Source organism: Triticum dicoccoides, chromosome 5B (assembly GCF_002162155.2).
Source record: "Triticum dicoccoides isolate Atlit2015 ecotype Zavitan chromosome 5B, WEW_v2.0, whole genome shotgun sequence".
Taxonomy (NCBI): Eukaryota; Viridiplantae; Streptophyta; class Magnoliopsida; order Poales; family Poaceae; genus Triticum; species Triticum dicoccoides.
Genome location: NC_041389.1, coordinates 573,432,042 through 573,447,901, shown reverse-complemented (window position 1 = coordinate 573,447,901; position 15,860 = coordinate 573,432,042). Strand labels below are relative to the sequence as shown.

Here is a 15,860-nt window from a genome sequence, read left to right as displayed (position 1 = left end):
AAATGACAACACATGTCTATGGTTAGGAAACATAACCATCTTTGATTAACGAGCTAGTCAAGTAGAGGCATACTAGGGACATTATGTATTGTCTATGTATTCACACATTTACTAATTAAGTTTCTGGTTAATACAATTCTAGCATGAATAATAAACATTTATCATGAAATAAGGAAATATAAATAACAACTTTATTCTTGCCTCTAGGGCATATTTCCTTCAGTCGGATGTTCCGACAGGATGTGCGACACATTGTCCGAGCCTGTCCAGTAGACTCTGGATAGAGCCAGATATTGCCTCGAAATATATGATGTAACATCCCACCTATCGGATATTTTGTCATACAATCTGACCAAATGTCTGACACTGTTCATAAGCACAAAACATAGAGAATTCATGGCACTCTTTCTCACATAGGGTGTGGATGGTATTTGGCTTTATGTTAAGTGATTCCACACAAGATCCATGTTGCATCCCCTCTTAACAGCACAACATATCTACGACTCAAAAAGGAGAAAGCATCGACCAGAAAATTGGCATGTCGTCTTCCTTTGTCCTTTTAGCTTAGGGGGTGACCAACAATATGTTTCATTTCCATAGATGTGTAAACCAAAACATAGTTAGTCATCTAATCTCTATAACTATTAAACACCAAAACCATCATTAGGGACGGATTTCCTTTCAAAAGGCCAGACTGCTCTTTTACCGCTTACAAACTACGCTCCCCTAAGTCAATTCAAATAAGCATGGGGTGTCGTTTTTTAGCGACACTTGGATTGAAGTGTAATTATTCAACTGAGCAATATAGTAAAGGCATGCAAAATGGTTAATAAGTTGAGTTCTTATGTATTTCACGTCATTTAGAGAAATCATAAACATGTTATAGAATGAGTTATCTCATAATGTATCTCCAGCATTTAATGTTATGAGATCCTAAAATTATGAGCAATTAAAATTAAATCAGGAAAGTGTAAATAATAGAGATAAATGTCTTATCTTTCTGATCATCTCTTAACTACGAGAAGGCAAAACTTGGTTTTCCGTTTCTTTCACTCCACGACCACTTATTCTATGTGTCAGCTATATAGTGTCATTGTGCACATCCTAATAAGGTATATGACTAGGCACGGAACCGAACCGTTTGGCTTAGTCAAAATAAGGAGTGTTGCTCCCGTGTTGTCCCACATTGGGCAACAAGGAGACAACCCTAGCCGATGGCATCCTTGGCTCCTTCTTCGTTTCTCCCCCACATTGCCTTCCATGGTTGTCGACAGGCAAAGCCCATGGGATGCACGACATCGAGGGGATCTCATCCCTTCATGCCAGGGCGCATCTGCACTAGATGGCGAGTGGGGGGTGAATGTGCGCTTGGAGACTGCCAGAATTGCGGGAGGAGGGGGCTCGTGTGAGAGTTGAATCACCGCACGTGGGTCAGGTCTATGTTAAGGTGCATCGATCTAGGCTGGGGCCTGTGTAGTTGTGGCTCGACTTTGCAATGGACATGCATCACAGCCGGTGGCAGCAACCATGTTGGCGTTAGCGTGATCATACTAATGGTGGCCACAATGGAGGACGTTGAGATGGCGTCCTCGAGGATGTCATTGACGAATCTATCAAATGGCTACAATGACGACTAGATCTAAGTCATCACCTTACGTCTAAGTGTCCCTCCCTCTGTCATTCACGAATTCAAAGAAGGGGCAACAATGACTGGAAGTGATAATGCGGGCTACTAATGCTTTCTCCAGCAACGTGGGTGGGGGTGGGGGGCCAGATCAAGCAATATCGGGGTGTGTCGAGCCCTTGTTAAGTGTTGCCACGAAGCTCAGCTCAGGGACTAAAAATCCTAAGTTCAACTTTTGGTTGAACTTGTCAACATCAGTGCACATGCAACAATCCCTTCTTAAAGGATTTGTCCAAAATAGCAAATGATCGTTGTTCGAGCACATGTCATAGGGTTTGCGATAAGATTGTGAAGATTGGATGGCCTTGGCTTTTTCAAGCCAATTCTGTTTGGCATAAATGATTGTGAAGATTGGATGGTCTTAGTTTTTCTTTAAGGCGATCTTTGGCATCAACGATTGGCTTTACCTTAGCTATGTACATCACATGCCTAGGGTTATCCTGCTCTTCGAGAAAATGTGTTGCTGTCCAACTACCTTTGTGGTTAATCTACCACATCACTACTCTAAAATGTGTTAGTTGTCTAGTGCGGTGATTTGGTGCCAGGGCTCAGATGAGCCCGGGCGTGAGCAGTACCTCGATTTGACATAGAAAAGAAGTTCAAATTTTTTTTGTGGTGTAAGATGCTCCTCTGTGTGAACTCCGTGCAAAATTTTATGAAGTTTGGACATTCAAGAAGCTCGTGGCAAAAAATAATTAAAAAAAATCAGATGTCTGAGAAACTTTTGAAAATTGCACTGTTCACGCCTGATTTTGTCTTTTTGCCACAAGCTCCTCAAATATCCAAACTTCACAAAATTTTGCACGAAGTTCACACACAGGAGCATCTTGCACCACAAAAAAAGTCAGAATTTTTTCAGAGTTCACCAGGCTCATCTGAGCCTGGGATCTGGCTTGGATTATCGATTGTTGTCCAACTAACTTTATGGTTAATCTATCATATCACTACTCTTATGTATTTGTCCAACAACCTTTGTGGTTAATCTATCATATCACTACTCTTATGTATGTGTATTCGATCTAGTTCAATTATTTATTTAATTATTTTTCTGCTTCGATGCAGTAAAGTTGCATAGGCTGCACGAAAACACCAAAAAAGATATCATGTCATACAACTAATAAGAGTATGTAAAGTTTCAAAATATGTATAATACCGTTTTGTCATGCCCAGAGTGAAGTCTGATAGAACTCATATACAGACAAAAGAATCAACATATCCAGAATACAGCTTTCGACATGCAAGCTTTCCTTGGTGAAATTCCAAAAAAAAAAACACTTTATGTGTCTTTGTTCTTCCAGGTCAGGCAGCAACCAATCACCAAAGGCTGGAAATACCAGTACATGGTCTTTCCAGGTTCTTATATAGAACACAAAACAGGTATACATCAGGTGAGAAACAACCCTTCAATTTTTCCCAGGTGTAATTCCAACTACGACGTTGCTGACCTGTGTCAAGTGAATAGAGGTCGCTAAGCACTCTAAAATCCAATCAGCATTGTAAAATACGACACTATTCGATGGATTGTTGAGACATAAATAAACGGGAGGCTTACCAGTTTACCCTTTTCGTCAACTGTCATAGGGTTCTCAACAACGACGGTTACATTCTGGGGTTGAGGTGTGGGCTGCAAGAAGATGAAAATATGAGATAAATCATTCTACTCTCCAGAAACAACTTGTTAAAATACAATACATGTCTGTGGACATACAACAGAAGCTGATGAGGCATTATATGCAGATTCATTTGATGTAGGCCTTGGACATGGCGCGGGTGGCATGGTATTTATCTGAAATTCATAGCACAGATGGTTTAAAATCAGTAAATTTTGCTGCTAAACAATTACATGCACTTGCATCACATGATGGTGTAGGGCAAGGGTTAACTTACTCCAGTATTTGTGATATTTGTGATATAATCGCAGATGGCACATTTGACAGAAGGTGCTCCATGTGGATACATCAAAGTTGTCCGGCACCGACCACAGTTCACGTGGGCTATATTATTGACTGCATTATGAACAGAAGTGAAATGACTCACAAGTAAGAAAGGAGATCCATGCATAATTGGAGTGTAACATTTCGTATGGAGGCAGTATAACATATCCTACTAGGGAAAGCGTGAAGCACATTTTTTATTAACTAAACATTATGTTCTACTCCCTCCGTTCCTAAATACAAGTCTTTCTAGAGATTCCAAAAGGGACTACGTACGGAGCAAAATGAGTGAATCTACACTCTAAAATATGTCTATATACATCCAATGTAGTTCCTATTGAAATATCTAGAAAAACTTATATTTAGGAATGGAGGGAGTATTTAATTTCGGCGTGCAAACCTGGCTATAACACAAACTTCTCCATGTGAGGCTGCTATCATTCTAAACCATACCACATGCCACTCAGCTCTTGCATCAGTATTTGCGAAATTAATTATGGGAGAGAATTGACCACATCTGAAGTTCCATGGATGATACATATATTTGCCAACAACAGATTAACAAAATTCAACATTCGTGACAAATTAACATGCCTATGTATCAAAAGCATAAATGAGGAAAGCTCATAATTAGAAATAACAGAATATGAAGCAGAATTGGCATTACCTGGTCTGACAAGATTGACAGTACTGCAACATGAGCATCTCACGGTGTCTGCATTACGGGTGTACATCAGCAAAGTTCGGCAACCACCACATATAAGCTGAGCCATTTCCACTGCTGCAATAGAGAATCCGTAACTTGTGTAAGCATTTTTGTTTCAGATTAAACTTCTATAAGTATGTTCATATTGCTTGAACAAAGTATAAATCTTAAAACAGTAGCACCTTTGAAAATCTTGGAAAACACAGGTCAGAAAACTACTAACACTCCGTTTGGATGTTTGCATTGGGTTGAATACCAATATCACAGTATATTGGTATTGAGTTTGAATGGCAATATTTCTGTTTGGATGTTTAAGTATTCGGAACACAGACTCGATATTGAGGATGAATGCCAAATGTTGTTTGGATGGTCAACGGCATTGAGTCATATGAGACTTTGCCGAGAGATCGAGCAAAGAGGAGGCCAGACGCAGGACAGGGGAGAGAAGGTTGGAGCTCTACGAAGAGGGGAGGAGGTGGTCAGCAACACACCTGAGCCGGGCAGCGGAGCTCAGGGTGGAGGCATGCTGGTCGCTGGAGCTCAGGGTGGAGGAGGGGCAGGAGGGTGGCGCCGACCACTGGAGCTCAGGGTGGAGGCGCGCCGGTTGTCGGAGCTCAGGGTGGAGGCAGGGTGGGAGAGTGGCGCCGGCCGCTGTAGCTCGGGGTGGAGACGGGGCAGGAGGGTGGCGCCGGCCACCGGATCTTGGGGTGGAGGCACGCCGCACGCCGGCAGCTGGAGCTCAAGGTAGAGGCAGGTGGGATGGGGTACCTGCGCTGCTGGCGTTCCTTAGGGCACGCGCAGGTGAGACGGGATGGGAGGGACGACGCTGGTTTGGTTTCGTTCGCAAACAGATACACATGCTACCCAAATGCCTAGCGATGTCAAGCACAGACACTATAAATCCGGACAGGAGTTTTTGCGTTAGGGACGGGTTGCTTAATATCAAGCCCGAATACCACAGCTGAATGCCAAGATCAACCAAATGGTGGTATTCGGGATATTCGGCCCAGACAAATGTCAGTACCCAATACCAGGCCTGAATGCAAACATCCAAACGGAGCATAATTGACTGATATTGCAAGAATTGACACTTTCAATGGCAAACAATCAATAAAATAAGCACTGCACGAGCTACATGTGGTAAAAAATATGACGGGAGAGCAAGGTATGGTGGGAAGCGAAAAGCAACGAAATATGTCTCAAACATAAAATACACAACTGGTGACCTGTGAAGAAGATGAAGACCTACTTCCCTGAAGCTTTTACTGATGCAACAAGTTGTTAATCCTTCGGAAGTCTGTGCCACTTGTATAGCATGGTAAGAATTTTATTGCCGCCTTAAGGGAAGAACATTTTAAGTGAGGATACTGAAGGTTTTCTACTTATCCACCATATAACAGAGGCAGAAAAGGAAGATAGCCAACGGATCTCATGCGAGTATGGTTGCCGCAGCAAAGACATATTCATTTTTAATTGGGCCTCTTTGGAACTCAGGAACAGAAAATAATGCAAGACAATGAATGCCATCGAACTATGAATCCTGCAGTATTTCAAGACACATGAATATTATAGATGGCCCATTGGATGATTTACAGTAAAAAAAAAACTGAAAATTTTGTAGGCAATTTTTTTAAGAGGAGCAGTAGAGAAAGAGAGAATGCCTCGGATTGGACTTCTCAAAGGAAAAATCATATCAGGTTTGAGCCCATATTGATTTCCCTAAGGGGCACGAAGATGCATTACGTAGGAATTCAACAACTCTATTCCTATTTTTTGAATGAAGCTTCTAAGAAAAAAAAATCAAATGATGATCCAAGATTCTTGTGAAAATCCGACAATCTAAACAGCACTTTGGTACATTGGTAAGCAGGAGGTAGCAGAGGTTTGACAGTTGGAATACTCCCTCCGTTTCAGTTTACTTCGCATACAAGTAAACTTTGACCAAGTTTGTAGAAAAAATTATCAACATCTACAATACCATTAGATTAACCACTGAATATATTTTCATATCATATATTTGTTATTGTAAATGTTCATATTTTTCCCTATAAACTTGGTCAAACTTATAAAGTTTGACTTAGGAAGAACGAAATATGCGAAGTAAATTGAATCGGAGGGAGTACAAGAATAACAAATGGAAGATTGCACTTAAGTGAAAAGGACCAAGAAACCACAATTTAGTCAGTGGATGAGAGGTACAATTCTGGGTTCTTGCTACAAGCATAGAGTTATCAAATGTCAAAAGAGCAGTTATAATTTGAACGGTACATAAAGCTAACCACTAACCCAGTGTAAATAATTGCATGTACAGATCCAAGAAAATGTATCTGATATTCAGCTGTGAATGTAAAAATTTGTGTTCTAAGAAAATAGTGTATATACAGATCCAACCCAAATAAACTTTAAACGATTTTGTCATTTCCTGTGAATTTACAATACTTCTCTATGCTTTTTGCAGAAAACCACTTGGCCTTTCGAGACCAAATGACGGTGCAACATAAGATTTATCCATCACGCTGATATTATCAGCCATGGAGTAAATATCCTACGAGCAGCAGACAGTGAAACTAGGCGTACAGAAGCTTGAACTGAAGTAACATAGAAAAGAATCTGATCAAACTAAACATGCACGTCAGCACAATGAAATTTAAACCCCATGCTAACTATTTCGCTATAGAGTGTACTCATGAATCTTTCTACATAGGTCTTATAGCAATTTTCATACAATGCAAAACTTTATCTTACTTCCAAAGCAACATTCCCAGAGTTGCACCTCAGGATGGTATATACACGTTGTGAGGCGTGAGGCGATGCCAACGCGGAAAGAGCAACCGAAAGGAAATCACGCTGCAATCCAGTACCTGGCGCCGGGGGTGGCACGGCGGTGATGGCCCGGCACATGGCGCAGCACACGCTGGGCGCCCCTGAAGGGTAGGCCAGCACCCTCCGGCAACGGTGACACACGATCTGGCTCTGCATACCTGCAACCGAAGCAGATAAGAAAGAGGAGCAACGGCGTAAGGGGCAAGGCATTCAATACGGTACCAGCAATCAACGAAATCTACCAAAACTAAATCTGATCGTCCGTCCGACCAATGGCCCGACGAGGTCGGGAAAGCAAGATTGGGGAAAGCGCGACCAACCCTACTCTATCTACCCTGCGAGCGCACGCCAGCTGCTCCCGCGGATCTGAGCTCGCCCGAGATCTCGATCGTGAGGCGGCGGGCGGGTGGGGCGGGGTGGGGAGGATGCTTACCGGCTCAAGACGAGACTGGCCGGCCGTCCCCGCCCTCCGGTGGCTCCGGGAAGAGGTCCGCCCGTGAAGGAGGGCTCCTAGGTCGTAGCGACGGGCGCGACGGCGATTCTCGCCGGCGGAGGCGGCAGGGAAGGGGGAGGAAGAGGATCGGAGGGGGAGAAGTTGATTCCGGGTTGGATTTGGTCTGGGAGGAGACGCGGTGAAGGAAGGGGAGGAAGGAGAGTGGTAGCGTCGTCGTCGGTTTCGGCTAGGCAGGCAGCCAAAGGGGAAAACCGAGGAATACTTCCGATTATTCACGCGGTGGCATTCTTATTTGTCCATTTTTTTTAAAGGCGACCAGTAGGCGCCGGCGGACCGGCCCAAATTTGGACCGGTCGCCGCGCGGTCGTTAGATGTGGAGACTCTCAACCGTTCGATGGGGCTTTTCTGAACCGTCTTCTACCTCCAGTTGGTCAACGCATGCACGAAGAAATCCCCATGCCTACTAATCGCTGCGCGAGGAGCGCTTCCCCCCTGGCCATCACGTGCGACCTCTCCCGGTGAGGGTGGCAGCAGCTCCTCTCCCTCGCGTCGCTGCTGGCTGCAGCACCGGCGTCGTAGTGCCCCTGCTAGCCTCTGTCGAACCTTGAGGTCGCCGCACCGACTCCGGCAATGCCGCTCGTAGCACCGTCCCGGAAAGACAATTGCTGCTCGCCGCTCCATGGTTGCAGCAGCAAGGTGCGTTGCGCCACCCCTCGCCGTCAACGCTCGGTCCATGGGTGCGCCGTCTGCCAACCCTCGCCGTCGTCTCCCATGTCACCATTTCACCCCATGCCACCGCAGCAAAAAAACTCACCGGTTGTAGCTTTTAGAGGTTCTGGTTGCAGCCGCCAAGGCGCCTCCCGTCTTCGTTGCAGCACCACTTCGACCGGCTGAAGCAAAAAAGTCTGCCGGTTCCAGCTTGGTCGGCAACGGTCGCAGCAATCCCCATCACCGGTTGAGCTCCACCTTCACCGTCAGTCCAGCGCGGCCGCACTCCGCATCCAACATAGCCAAGCGTCAGTTGTAGCAAAAAACGACACCGGTTGTAGCAAAAACGCGACGCCGGCTCGTGTTATCTGCTTCCATCGTCAGTGTCTGCAACTTTCCCCGGCGCTGGTTGCAGCTTTTGGCGTCGCGGTTCCAGCTCCGTGCAGTGGTGGTTGCAGCTTTTGGCGTCGATCATCGCCATGATGGCCTCAAAGAGCTCTAGCAGCGGTGACACCGGTTGTAGCAGGAGGGCACGCCGGTTGTAGCATGGCGCGCTGGACTCGCAGCCGGAGTTGGACGGAGGCCATGGCTGGGATCGAAGAAGATTGCAGACGGCCATGGACGCGGGAAGCGAACGGGGATGCGAATTGAGGAGAAGGAGATGGGAGAGGTGCTCGCCGCCCACGATGGAGGAAGAGGTTGGGCGTCGAGCAGGGCAAGAAAAATCGACGAGCCATGGAGCTGTTGTGGCTAGCGCAGGATGGAGACGTAGCAAAAAAGAAGCAGCGAATTGAGGAGGAAGACAGTATGAAGGGATAAGATGGGCCTGCAGCCAGCGAACGGTGCGACCGGCCGAAAGCGTAGCCGGTCGACCGGAAGGAAACGTTTCCCTTTTTAAAACACTATACGTAAGACGCGCATAAATACACATATACACTCATCTCTATGAATACATGCACGTATGCCCTATCACTATGAGAGGACATTCCAGAGACTGAGCCGGCACATCATTTTGACAAAGTCGTCGTAGACGCCGACGCCTTCGTAGTCGACGAAAACGTTTTCTCCCACTCAAGGTTGAAATTAAATTCAGAAAAAAAATGCAATAGTGTCAAGTCTAGGACTTGAACCCTGATGTGCTGGGATACCACTGTCCTTCTAACCATCCAACCACGGTTTAGTTTGCATTGTTGTTTCTCTCTCGGTTCTCTCACGAAGCCAGCGGGAGAAGGGCCTACTCCTGCATGTTGCGCTCTTTTCCTGTGTGTCACGCTAATTTTGTGTTACCTCTGCTACGAGGCTAAATTTTTGTTACAGAGAACTCTCTATCTATTTATCATATTTTCATGGTAGTACAAGAAACATGAGAACTAACAAAAAGTTACATTCACTGCAACCTGCCATGAGGCTACCCGCAAAAAAAGACCTGCCATGAGGCTAGATCTAATTGTATTTCTATTTTTTTCATGAAGATACGACAATACATCATCCGTTCTAAATTACCAGTCGTATTAAATCTAATGAAAACAATTGGCTTGCCACCAATTATCTTTTATGCATTTTTATGTGACATAAAGGCCATGTCATTAGATATGTATTTTAGTGTACTTATTTGTGGTAACGATTTCGTATCACAAAAAATACATCATAGTACTGTAATTGTTGGTCAAAGGCTTGTTCTAACAAAATATAATATGCATGATGGCTTGAGATTGCATGTCAACACAGGTTACACTTTGCTATATTTGTTGATCTAATATCATCAATATTTTTGTTTCTCCCGCGTTCTTTCAAAGTCTAGCGGTAATATTCTACCAGGCGAAATTAGAACCGACTCAAGAGATGAGAACATTTAACGAAGTAGAAAATGCGCCCTTAGAAAGGCATGGAGAGATAACCGACGGCGGATGTCTTTAGAATTGTATTGTGAAACCCCTCCAATGAAGGTAAACAGCGAGGCTCATTGGAGTTGCCATAAAAGACGATGGTAGTAAATAAGTTCGGTGGTAAAGGTTGTGTGGTTTCGGTTTTATTACCATTGAAGAAGAGTATGTGCTTCATGAGGTGAATTTCACAGGATGGCGAACTAGCATGAGAATATAGTGTAGAGCGGTGAGTGGATGACGAAGGACCGATCAACAAGAAGGGTAAAAATGAAATGATGAAATTAAAATATGCTTTTGCTTGGTCATTTTATTAAGATACAATGATGCATGTATGCGTTTCTTACAAAATAATAAAGGGAAACGCTTGCGTTCAGCCGGCGGATCACACATGAGCAATCCATCACCTTCTTTGTGTGACGCGTGTCCTTTGGGTGTCTTTTTCTACATTTTTTTCGCACATCATGTTTGTTGCAAAATTGCCTTTCACAACAACACCCATGTTGCAAAAGAAATGAAGGCAAAAAACACTTCAAAATATTTTTTGCAACATCAACCGTGTTGCAAAAATTTCTTCCGCAACACCCATGTTGCAAAAAAAGTAAAAGAAAAATGCAACATCACCTTGTTGCAAAAAGTTTCTGCAACATAAGCTTTGTTGCAAAAGATTCCGCAACACTACCCTGGTTGCAATAATGAAGATGGTCTTGGACGCTGGGTAACGCTAAAAGATCCGCCGGGTAGCGCTGCTCAAAAAAAGTGGACCTTAATCTTACGGCAGGAATGCAATTTATGTATTAAGATGGTAGTATTTCAATATTTCTCCTTTTCCTTGTCCTATTCTGCCAGATCAAGATGCAGTTTCTGTTGCTATTTTTTTGGTTATATGTCTTGGAAAGTTTGATACTCCCTCTGTTCAATATGTCCCTATATTTTGGGTTCTATTATAATTTTAAAGTTAATTTATAAAAATAATAATTAAAAATACCCCGTTAGTAGGGAGGCTGGCGTGTCTTGGCGTACGTATCTCTCCTCTCGCTGTAACTCCTGATGTAACCTGCCCTTTGAGTCTTTTGAGTAATCTACTATATTTAAATAGCTAGCCCCCACTAACTATTTCTCTCACTATGCAAGCATGACACATCATCACACAACATGCATAAGAAAAAGGCCCACCTCCACTATCATATATCTCTCAACATGCAAGCATGCCACTTCATCATGAAACATACATGAAAAAAAGACTCATCTCAACATGCAAGCATACATGTGAATCTTCATTCTATTGAGTTATTTACATTTAATAAACATTTTACAACTATATAGTAATAGAATATAATAAATTATATGTATTTTCAGTTTTAGCTTTTTATATTATCACTTCAAATATTCATGCTTCATACAAAAAAATTACACTGAAATATGTTGCAAAATATTCCCGCAACAACGTGCGGAGTATCATCTAGTATATTCAGGGGGCGGAGAGGGTATCATCTACTCCCTCCGTTTCAAAATATTTGTCTTTCTAGGCATTTCAAATGGACACAACATACGGATGTATGTAGACATATTTTAGAGTGTAGATTCACTCATTTTGCTCCGTACGTAGTCACTTGTTGAAATCTCTAAAAAGACAAATATTTTGAAACGGAGGGAGTAGTATATTCAGGTGGGGACCCTCTCCGCCCCGGTGATTGTTCAAAAACAATACTTTCAAATATGAGTTCCCTTGGTGTATTTTAGCATATTGTAGCGCTCAAGATGCGATTCTATCCTAATCACGTGATGAATTTATGATTGGGGCACAACCGTATTTTGAGCGCATAGCAAGATGTATATCATTACAACATATCATGCACTGAATAGATGAGAATACAAGATAAAGGCTTACACATACCGTTTCTTTTGGAAATCTTGGTATCTAGTGTATCTATCACAGTATCAACAAACACATGGATTCTCGAACCACTAGTATCATGGCCTCACGGCTTCTGTTTTTGCGAAATTGTAATTTTATTACTCAGCCAGGACCAACATGGTCATTGTTACAAAAGTTCAGATGTACTTCTGCAGCATAGAAGGACATTCCATCCTTAGCAAAGTTCTGGTTAGTTTTGGTATGAGTAATACTCCCTCCGTCCGGAAATATTTGTCATCAAAATGGATAAAAGAAGATGTATCTAGATGTATTTTAATTCTAGATACATTCATTTTTATCTATTTGGATGACAAGTATTTTTGGACGGAGAGAGTACGAATTAGAAATTAATCATATAAAAAGCCATGATTGTACTATATTGACATTTGATGAATAGATCAAAAAATTTCCCCACGAAAAAAGGGCATGGATCTCTCTCAAAACGAATCATACTGTGGTCTATATTCACTTGCTCTCTGAATAGAACGCAGCTCCAGTGACTTTATGAAGTCAAGTATCACAGTAACTTAGCCCCATCTATCAGTCATCCATTACAGATCCGACGCATCAGATTGACCCATATTCCAAACTGAAAGCTCTAAAGTGCTCGAAAATAACTGAAAAAATCCAATAAATCATAAATGTTTGGTTTTGTATTATAGGAAAGTTTCAACCCATTTGAATGTATGGTTTGTGATTAAATAGCCTTCTGAGCTCAAATAAATAAATAATGTTTATTCACAAATGATACACCCAAATGGATTGAAATTTTCACAGGATACAAAATGATATATTTATGATTTACTCATTTTTTTCAGTTTTTTCTGAACACTTAAAAAAATCATTCGGAATACGGGTCAATCTGGTACGTCGGATCTGTAATGAATGGCTGATAGAGGGGCTAAGTTAAGGTGAGACTTGGCTTCATCAAGTCACTGAAGCTGTTGGGACAAGGGATACTGATTCCAAACTACCAGATTCAGTAATGACCTACAACTAGCTTCAAACTAGCGCCCCTTGATCGTCAGCAGGAAAGTATCAGGTGATACCAACCCCATGCTATCATTTTTTTTAAATTGAAAATTTTCAAAAAAAATATAAAAAAATCATGGATGTTCACAACACATGCATAGACAACCCCTAAAAAATTCATCATAAATAGTGTCAAAAGAAGGAAAGGAAAAAACACTATCCACATATAAAATTGTCTTTTTGTTTCTCCATGTGTATTTCAAATCTTGATCTGGATTTTTAGGGCTTGTTGACACATGCATTGTAAACATCCGTGATTCTTTCAGATTTTTTTTAAAAATTAAATTTAAATTTTGTAAGTTTAAAATTTACCAGTCAGAAGTTCAGATTCTTGCTCATGGCCTCACGGCTGGTGCCATTGTCCTAAAAATCTACTGTAACTCCTTGCTGGAATGGATCAACAGTTTGTTTTCTAATACGCTCGTTGATGATTCATACACGTTTTCTGGGTCAAGATGCGCGACGCTTCTTCCACATTTTCATTTGTTTATTAAAGCCTATATGCACCACCTTAGTCGTATGCTTAGGCAGTAAGAAATGTGGACACGTTTTCCCTAGAAGTACACAAATACCAGTAATCCGCACGAACATAGAATTTTAACGCGGCGACTTCTTGTAAGCACTCAACTCAGGTTTAGGTGTACCCGTGCACTACGCCTTGTAAACAAAAATAAGAAAAGATTTAACCTTGGACATGGATTATCTAATTCTGAGCTCAAATAAACCTGCATGAATAGTAAATTGCAAAGAAATAGCAAAAAAAAACTGAATTTTGTGTATTGAACGTAAACAAATGTTCTACTCACGGTGTCTCAAAATATAAGACCTAAAACATCTTATATTTTGATACAGAGGGAGTAACATCCTACAGATTTACCTTAAAAAGACATCCGTGGAGTCCTATAAAAAACACAAAATTTGGGACTCAAAAAGACGTATTTTGGAGCAATCAAATTTCTTTTGGTTACTCATCTAACATGTCTTTTTGTGACGGATATTTGCAGAATATTAGAACACTTGTTGATCCACAAAAAATATATCTTTTTTTTTAATTTACTGTCCATGTGGTCACATTTGCACTCGGGGTTAGAGTAACAAGTTCGAGTGTTCACATCGTACATTTTTTGAGGACAATTACCTCTTTGTCCTTAGTTTTGCCAGCATGTGGGGTTTTCCCCATTGTTTTCAACTCTATTCCGTTTTGCCCTAAAAGATCATTTTAGGTCACCGATGCCCTTTGACATGGTCAAAGCCATTTGACCATTGCTTTGGACATTGATAACAAATTCATATAAACTCGAAAGAATGAAAATGAGTTATCTTATTTGCGTTTTTCAGAGCTCATATGAATTTGTTATGAATTTTTAAAATAATGGTCAAATGTCAAACGGTATTCGGGAGACCTAAAATGCTTTTCTGGAGGTGAAACTGAGCAGAATCGACAATTAAGGCAAAACCCACTGGTAGGAACCAACTAAGGGCAAGAATGGAATTGTCCCTTCTTCTGTCTTACAAAAAAAGAGATCCAAATTTATTATAAAATTCACCAGAAATACAAACCATCCCAAACATAAAAAAAATTGATCAAGGTCGTAGGAGGATTAAAACCCGAACTTATCTACTAGCCGAAGCAAGGCATCAGGATTCCCCTTTCCGCCAATGGTCTCCAGAGCGACAAGCATTTGAGGGGAGGTGAATCCACGAGCTCAGCAGAGAACAAGGGAAGGTGGAGGCTTTGCCCTTGTCCACCCGTGAGATGGGAAAGAAAGAGTCACGAGTCGATTATGGATGAGAAGTTGTGTCATACATTCGTGGGTCAAGTGTTTGTTGGAAATATGCCCTTGAGGCAATAATAAAATAATAATTATTATATTTTCTTGTTCATGATAATTGTCTATTGTTCATGCTATAATTGTATTAACCGGAAACCGTGATACATGTGTGAATACATAGACCACAACATGTCCCTAGTGAGCCTCTAGTTGACTAGCTCGTTGATCAACAGATGGTCATGGTTTCCTGACTATGGACATTGGATGTCATTGATAACGAGATCAAATCATTAGGAGAATGGTGTGATGGACAAGACCCAATCCTAAGCACATCACAAGATCGTGTAGTTCGTTTGCTAAAGTTTTTCTAATGTCAAGTATCAGTTCCTTAGACCATGAGATTGTGTAACTCCCAGATACCGTAGGAGTGCTCTGGGTGTACCAAACGTCACAACGTAACTGGGTGATTATAAAGGTGCACTACAGGTATCTCCAAAAGTGTCTGTTGGGTTGGCACGAATCGAGTCTGGAATTTGTCACTCCGTATGACGGAGAGGTATCTCTGGGCCCACTCGGTAATGCATCATCATAATGAGCTCAATGTGACTAAGTGGTTAGTCACGGGATCATGCATTATGTAACGAGTAAAGTGACTTGCCGGTAACGAGATTGAACGAGGTATTGGGATACGACGATCGAATCTCAGGCAAGTAACGTACCGATTGACAAAGGGAACTGCATACAGGATTACTTGAATCCTCGACATCGTGGATCATCCGATGAGATCATCGTGGAACATGTGTGAGCCAACATGGGTATCCAGATCCCGCTGTTGGTTATTGGCCGGAGAGCTGATTCGGTCGCGTCTGCTTGATTCTCGAACCCGTATGGTCTATACACTTAAGGTTTGATGACGGTAGGGTTATTAGGAAGACCTGTATGTGAT

The 15,860-nt window shown here is 42.1% G+C and overlaps 1 protein-coding gene across 1 annotated transcript; it reads right to left on the bottom strand.

Moving 5' to 3' along the window:
- Positions 1 to 2,802: 2,802 nt before the first annotated feature.
- Positions 2,803 to 7,857, bottom strand: LOC119311718 (protein LOL3-like). The gene is made up of 7 exons (XM_037587405.1): positions 7,581 to 7,857; positions 7,186 to 7,305; positions 4,286 to 4,399; positions 3,572 to 3,690; positions 3,393 to 3,470; positions 3,237 to 3,308; positions 2,803 to 3,129 (listed from the first exon to the last, which is right to left on the bottom strand). Exons 2-7 carry the CDS (start codon positions 7,301 to 7,303, stop codon positions 3,088 to 3,090), a joined length of 543 nt encoding a protein of 180 aa, XP_037443302.1. The 5' UTR covers positions 7,304 to 7,305; positions 7,581 to 7,857; the 3' UTR covers positions 2,803 to 3,087.
- Positions 7,858 to 15,860: the final 8,003 nt, after the last annotated feature.

What these genes read in the sequence shown, in the direction of transcription:
- LOC119311718 (XM_037587405.1), bottom strand. Translation starts at nt 7,303, where the DNA reads ATGCAGAGCCAGATCGTGTGTCACCGTTGCCGGAGGGTGCTGGCCTAC. An exon ending in CGTGCCACCCCCGGCGCCAG is followed by an intron (nt 4,400 to 7,185) that starts GTACTGGATTGC and finishes TCTCTATTGCAG; the next exon opens with CAGTGGAAATGGCTCAGCTT. An exon ending in ATGCCTCATCAGCTTCTGTT is followed by an intron (nt 3,309 to 3,392) that starts GTATGTCCACAG and finishes ATCTTCTTGCAG; the next exon opens with CCCACACCTCAACCCCAGAA.